Source organism: Cucumis melo, chromosome 8, assembly GCF_025177605.1.
Source record: "Cucumis melo cultivar AY chromosome 8, USDA_Cmelo_AY_1.0, whole genome shotgun sequence".
NCBI lineage: Eukaryota > Viridiplantae > Streptophyta > Magnoliopsida > Cucurbitales > Cucurbitaceae > Cucumis > Cucumis melo.
Genome location: NC_066864.1, coordinates 3,040,041 through 3,048,082, shown reverse-complemented (window position 1 = coordinate 3,048,082; position 8,042 = coordinate 3,040,041). Strand labels below are relative to the sequence as shown.

Here is an 8,042-nt window from a genome sequence, read left to right as displayed (position 1 = left end):
GCCGTTTCTGTATGTTATGTGATAGATAGATTTGACAGTACAGGAAGTGCCAAAAAGTCTAACGTCTAAGGCCTTCTTCTATTATTTTTATTTTTCTTAAGTGTCCATAGAGGTATAGAGGTCCCAAATATTAGTTGAAATTACAACTCTATTCTCCCTACCTTTTATTACTTTATCTCTAAGGGGGAAAGAGACGAACCTCACAATTTAAGGTTGAAAACTAATCAAATACAAAAAATTCAGGAAAAAATCTCATTAAGCCAAGTTGGAACTTGAAACAATAAATAAAAAATCTAGGTTGTTTGATAGTATTGATCCCTATAAGAGAAGCTCCAAATGAGTTGGAACAATAAATAAAATCCCGAACAAACCGATGATCGAAATAGGGAAAGGGTAAAGTTGGCCTCATGTACATACATATTATGCTAACGCCAGATACGAAATCTTCCCCATGTTTAAACATTATTAAATTGATAAATTTAATTGAATTTCATATCTCAACAATAAAATTATAAAATTTTCACCAAAACAAAACCGTCGAAAAAAGTAAATGTTATCATAACTCAACTGGACACAGTATACAATGAATCAATTTAGAACATTCGTTAGGTTTATTTTTAAAAATTTTCCAATTCCATCCATTTTGTAAAGTGTGTGCAGATTTCTCTATAAATTTCATAGTATCAATGTTGAGATGAGACGGTTTATTTCTTTCTTATAAACATTTTTCTGAAACATATATATTTTTTAGTTTATATAAATACAAAGATGCATATACGTTTTATGAAAATAGATTTTTCTTTTTCTTTTTTTAGTCTTGATTGATTTAATTTAAACTATTCTTTGCATCTAATGTGATAACTTTATTATATGCATAAACATGATTATTGTTTTCCTGATTGAATATAAATGATAACGAATTAAAATATTTTTTTTTCAACGTTAGTGAATTATTTATTAACAATCATTTCCATTAGAAAGTATACTATAATATAAAAAGCTATAAGTCGTCTAATAAAAAGATTGCTAAAAAGTCAAATAGATTTCTATATTTTGATGTTTATTCTATTTGATTTTGAGTGTTTCAATTTTAGAATCCCATACATTCTGTAAACCTCCATGGTTCTTTGAGTGCTAGAGAACAGGAGAGAATAGAAAGAAAGAGAGAAAAATTTCAACCCAAATTTGTGTTATTTTTCTATCCTATTTCACATTTTCTAAAAAAATAAAAATTGCAAACTCAGCTGAGTTTTAATTCTAATTTAATAAGAGGGACCATTTTTGAGATTTATAAAAAATAAAGGAACTCAAACTGAAGAATTAAAGTGGAGGATGAATATATGTTTAACCAAAGAAAATAATAATTTTCTACTAAGCTTCCCACTATAAATTCTGGATATTTGGTCTTCAATTAATTAGATATCTTAGTTGAACTTTTTTTTTTTTCTGGTGCTTCTAAGATATTTAATATCAAACTAATTTTTAAAAGAAACATTTATCGAATAAATTTATATTTCATTATAAAAAAAAAAAGTAAACATATATCAATTTTAATGATGGAAAAATTTGTATTTTGAATATCCAACTTTATTATACCAAAAAAATAGTCTTTATTTTAATAATTCATTGAGTGGACATAATTAAAAAAACAAATTAAAATAAAACATAGAGTAAAAAATAATTTGGAATGTTGACTTTTGAATAAAAATAAAGAGAAACAAAATATACAATTTATTATCTTTCAAACTTACAAACATTATTTTTTTAAAACTTCTAATTTTTTTCAAAATTTACGAATTAAGCGATGAAATGTAGAATTTTTCAAAGAAAAAAAAATAGGAAAAGAGAACTATTAAACCTCCATAGAAAAGAACCAACTAAAAATAAAATTGGAACTATAATTATTTTGTTAATTTTCTTTTTCTTTCAATTTTACTATAAAAATAAAAATCATAATTGCAAATTGTTAGGTCATTTACTAAAATAATTGTATTTTGATTAACTAAAACATGTGTCTAAAATTAAAAACATAAATTGACCAAATATGATAATGCATATTTATTAGCTAATTGAACCAAGAAAATAAACTTAATTTAGCATAAATATGACCCAAACCCAATAATAATAATAATAATAATAATAATAATAATAATAATAATAATAATAATAATAATAATAATAATTTAATAATTTTAGCATTTAGCGTTATACACATGCATCATAAAATATATATATAATCTAAGTACATGTTAATGATTATATATTAAAGAGGATTAAGATATTAATGAATGACATTAATTTTAAGGTTATAATTTTTTTTCTCTCATCTCACATACCTTAAAAAATCGATGTTGTGAATATATATATATATTGTCATTACTATTTACTCCCCAACTAAGTTATATATAGCTTGTTAATTAGTATATTAGTAACATATGGTAGAGAGTATGAAAACTATATTTAATTTTCTATGTTTAAACAATTAAATGAAAATAAAATTGAAATATGAGGGTAACTTGAGATAAATATAAAACTTCTTTTTTATGTTTGTGGTATTTTTTCATAAAAAGAATATGAGGTTTTATCTTTATTGAACAATTAAACTTTTGAATCGTTAAATAATTTAAGATAATGATTCAACTGGCAAAGGTTTAAACATAAGATTTCTTTTAAACTACGTAACCAATTGATTTAAAATCTAATCATACGAATTAAGATAAATTTAAAGCCAAACATTTAATAATCTCTTAAACAATAAGCTATTAGGGTTAGAATAGTTGCAACTATCGTACAAAAGTGAGTGATATCTGTCGATCTGTTCGATGTGATATTTTTTTTATAATGTCAACGTGGAATCTTTCACAAATAAGAGTCGGCATGTCTCTAGTAAAGCAAAAATACATCCTTTAGAGGAGACATCAGGTCCAATAATGGAGTGGAGTGCCATTGTTATTCTCTCAATTCTTCTCCCTTTCTTCATTATTTTCATCACTTTTCTGAAATGGAATAACCCTATGAATGGGATTCCGTGGAATTGGCCTGTTTTAGGAATGCTCCCTACAGTTGTGTTCCATATGAACAGAATCAATGATCGTGCCACAGAAATTTTGCACCAAGCTGCTCGTTCCACTTTCTTCATCAATGGTGTTTGGTTTTCTGGCACTGATTTCTTCCTCACAGCTAACCCTTCAAATATTCACCATATTTTGAGTGCCAACTTTGAGCAATATCCTAAAGGCCCTGATTTCAAGTACATTTTTGACTTTTTTGGAGACGGGATTTTCAATTCTGACTTTGCTTCATGGAAATCACAACGAGTAACTGCTCATGCTTTTTTTCGTAACCAAAAATTTCTTCAGTTCTTGGAGAAAATTATATCGAAGAAAGTGAAAGCAGGGCTTTTTCCTGTTCTTCAAAGTTTTTGTGAAAATGGGTCAGTGTTGGATTTGCAAGATTTGTTTCAAAGGCTGTCTTTTGATTCAACTTGTATGTTTGTCACTGGCTTTGACCTTCAAAGTTTATCTCTTGAATTTCCTCAAATTCCTTTCTCAAAGGCTATGGATGATATCAAGGATGTCGCATTTCTTCGACATTTTTTCCCTAAAAAAATATGGGAATTTCAGAACAAACTCCAAATTGGCCAACCCAAGAAGCTGAAACAAGCTTGGAACATCATGGATGAAACAATCCACAAATTGATAGCTTTAAAAAAGGAAAGCTTGAAGAATCAAGAAGAGGTAGATCCTGACGATCGTGATTTGCTATCATCATACATTATTACAAACAATAATGTCAAAGATGATGATGATGGTGATTCTAAGTTCTTGAAAGACACGGTTTTAAATCTTATGATGGCAGGCAGAGACAGCGTGAGTTCAGCTCTCTCTTGGTTTTTCTTCTGTCTTTCGAACAATCCAATTGTCGAAGCAAAGATAAGAGAAGAGCTTGAAACAACGGTTCCATTATCTAGCGATGACGCTACTCGTGATCAATGCCATATATTTTCCTATGAAGAGTTGAAGAAACTTGTTTACTTTCATGGGGCTTTATGTGAAACACTTAGGCTTTATCCAGTAGTTCCATTTCAACATAAAGTCCCTTCAAAGCCTGACATTCTTCCATCAGGTCATCGTGTAGATCCCAATACAAAGATTCTGTTTTCATTATATGCATTGGGAAGAATGAGTGATGTGTGGGGAGAAGACTGCATGGAGTTTAAGCCAGAGAGATGGATTAATTCAAAAAATGGAAAGATCAAACATGAGCCATCTTATAAATTCTTGGCATTTAATGCAGGGCCAAGGACTTGTTTGGGAAAGGAAGTAGCTTTTATTGAGATGAAATTACTGGCTGCTGCCATTCTTCACAACTTCAACATTACTAGACAAACAGAGCATGAAGTTGTTTCAAATGCTTCTATTATTCTTCAAATGAAGCACGGATTTAAAGTCAAGGTGACAAAAAGATGGACTTGAAAGTGAAATAAACGTACCATAATCAGCATGTTTGTTTGTTGGTTTTATAATGATATGATATAAATTTGATCAAGAAGAATTATTGCCAAACTTTGTTCATGAAGTCTAAGTTTTCTCCATCTTTTTCTTCTTAATAAACTTTTTTTTAAGAAAACTTTGACATCTAGTATAAGTAAAATAAAAATAGAAAAACATAATAAATTTGAAGTGCTAATTATTTGAGTCAAATTCAAAAGCAAGATTTGTGGATTGGGCTATATGTCTTTGTTAGAAGATCGGGTTGGCTCAAGTTTGGCCCAACCAGTGTTGGAGCTCCATGGGCTTAAGGGTTTCAAACAATTGAAAATATAACAATTAAATTTAAAATAATTAAATATATAACAATATTTTAAAAAGTTTATAAATATAATAAAAAATTTATTAAAATCGGATAGAAATCTATCACCCATAAATTAGCGCTCATAAATCAATTTATCAGAGATAGAGATAGATAAAATTTAAAAATCATTATAAAATTTGTTGTCTTTTTTTTTTTTTTAACAATTTTTGTAGTTTTTTAAAATCTATGGAAAAAAAAGCTTTCGATTTTCTTCTTTTGTCTATTTTAGCGTATGGTTGTAGGGATAATTTTATATTAAATTTCTCTCAGTCTCAAATCAAAATTTAAAATTTATGTATAGTCAATATCTACTTCACATCAAATAAAGGGAAAAGAATTTAAAAATATTTACAATCTATCTCTAATCAATCTCTACTTCACCTTAAATAAAAGTATAATTTTGAAAAAAAACACACACTTTATCTCTAACAATCTCCACTTCCCCTAAATCACATTTTATCTCTTCCGAATACCTAAATCACATTTTATCAATGCAAAACCAACTCCAAAATTAAATTTATATCCAATGCTCTGTCTAAATCGTTTGAATTATTAAGAAAAATCAATGTGGTGGTTTCTATGTGGCTAAGTGGGTATCCCCAGCCTTGGACTTACATATAATTATTGCTATTTAGCTTCTTTCATGATAAAGACATTGATTGGGTCATTTTCTGAGACCTCTTATTTCTTAGCTTTATTGAAAAAATGTGATGGCTGCAAGAGTAGTCTATATTTCACATGAATTTATGGTTTGAGGCATTGAATTAAGTATTATGACTTTTGGATTATACGTGTTTGAGTATGAGATTTGAGATGTAGATTTTTTTCGATTTAAGTAAGCGGTAATAGGAAATAAAAGAACTAATAAATACGATGATATAAAGAATAAAGAAGAGAGAGAATGAATAGAAAAAAAAAATATGATGGTAGAACTTATTCAAATGAAGAGTGTTAATATGAATTATTTTATGAGTCAAAATTAGAAAAAGTAAATTTATTTGGTTAATGTTTGACTCTACCCAACTTACAATAAGATATTGTTTCATAATTTTTAAAATTAAATATATACTTTTAAAAATTTGAAATAACAAACATTTTAAATATTTTCTTTTCACTCCTTCCTTCTCTTGTCTATGAAATGATGAGATTGAAATTGAAGAAGAGAAGAAGAAGGACGATAAAAGTAAAAAAAAAAAAAAAAAAAAAAAAAAAAAAAAGAATTTAAGAAGATAAATTTGTAATTCTTTGTTGTGCACCTTTCAGTTTTATGCTAATTATTATAGCTTTATGTTGGGCAATTTAAGATACAAATCAAGATTTAACAAATTTCTAAATTCAAAATAATGTATTGGCTAGATTCATTTTTACCTTAAAAAAAATTGTTTTGTTTTGTTTTTCTTTTCAATATTTGATTGAATATCAAAGAAAATTATACATTTGACAAACTATTTTTTTTTCCCCTAAACTGACTAAATTCACTCTCAATTTTCTAAGGTCTCTCTTTCTTCAAAAATTTTCTCTCTTTTTAGTACTCTATTTCTGTTTTGTTGATTTTATTTGAATATGTCTACTGAAAGAGAAGGGGGCTACCTTCAAATAAGCTGGATCATCGAAAATAAGCTTCTACAATGTAAGGGAGCGTGGAGGATGTAGGTTCTGATCTTTGACTTGAAGTTAGGAAGGAAACCAATTCTAACCTCTTTCTGGAGGTTAATTAAGGATAATTGTGCCTATCCAACCCTCTCCTTTACCATTGAGATCCAGAACGAGTTTTATCTTAGGGCTATGGCTGATTCATCTGACTTTGGATTATTCCTTGCCACGGCAGAAGGAGTCTTATCTTCCTTAGGCTTTCTCTATCAAGCTCAATTCAATTGAGTTGAGATTGATGCAGTGTCTTTTGTTTCAAGAGGGGTCCGATGCTCTCTTGTTCTTCCCAATCTTTTAGGAATCTGAAACAAACTAACACTGTAACTTCATTTATATACTCCCTCGCAAGATGGGGAAAAGATATCTTGAACACACAAAAGCTTACTATTTCTCCTAATATCTCAAGTTAATATATTGACTAGAACCGCAGTTCAGTTTCCTAATAATTCGTCTCAATAATATGTTTATAGTTTTTGATATTTCAAAAAAACAATTCTGATATCAAAAGACGACAAAAATACCTCTAGGGCAATCAAATAGCATATACAAATCTTAGCACAAACAAAACTAAGGCTCCAATTTGGGATTCGCGTTTAAAATGGTATGAAGAGATTTTAGAAAAAAAATTAACCAAGCCAAGGCAACGCTTGAGTGCCCCAAGAAGCAAGCTGCTGTGTGGTGGGCTATAACCGCATGAAAAATTAATTTAATATCATGTGAACCAATGGGCCACGTATCAGTGATACTACACTTGATCTTAGCCAAAAGGCCGAGAAAGGTATGAGTTTGATTTTATCGGTTGCTTCGTATTTATATCATCTGTATCACTCATTCATGCAGGAAATGGGCGACCTGGGACAAACAAAATATTGAGCCCTCTGGTTTTCTTTTTCTTTTTCTTTTTTCTTTCCCTACTCTACATCTCCTCAATAATTGAGATTTGTCTTCCTTTTTTGGAATACTTACGAGATATTTTGAATTTTTTAAAACTATATTAATGGGTTTTTTTCCCTTTATTATTATTTTTTAAAAAATGAATTGTGCTATGGGAGATTGAACTCCTTAAGTGGTATATTTTTTAAGATCTTTGAAAGTTAAAAAAGACAGATTCTTGTATATCACAAAATAGGATTTTCTTATCCAGTACAAAATCACAAGCGACAGTGGAGAAGATGAAATTGAAGTCATGGAATCAGTTGGATGTAGAGGTGATAGTTGTGGCTGCAACGACGACGAAGATCTGGGTGGAGTTTTTGATGTGACGGAAGTGCCGAAGGAAGAGACAAAGCGAAAGTCCAGGAGTTTGGAGGAGGTCATTGCTATTGACCACTGGCTGGGGAATTCCATGGAATGGGAGGGAAGTGGTGAAAGGGTGGGGAGGGGAAGCCCGCGTAGGACATATTAGTCCGGTGATGAACTTAATTCGTTTTTCCTTCTTGACATACTCATTTATTGAAGTTTGGTTTCCTCTTTCTACTACACCAATAAATGGAGATGGATAATTATAAAAAACAATATCAATTGAATGATACTCATTT

The 8,042-nt window shown here is 29.3% G+C and overlaps 1 protein-coding gene and 1 pseudogene across 1 annotated transcript; one reads left to right on the top strand and one right to left on the bottom strand.

The window, feature by feature from the left end:
* Positions 1-2,930: 2,930 nt before the first annotated feature.
* Positions 2,931-4,475, top strand: LOC103485332 (alkane hydroxylase MAH1-like). The gene has a single exon (XM_008442884.3). It carries the CDS (start codon positions 2,931-2,933, stop codon positions 4,473-4,475), a length of 1,545 nt encoding a protein of 514 aa, XP_008441106.3.
* A 2,650-nt stretch (positions 4,476-7,125) lies between these two features.
* Positions 7,126-7,286, bottom strand: LOC127150801 (U2 spliceosomal RNA; annotated as a pseudogene).
* Positions 7,287-8,042: the final 756 nt, after the last annotated feature.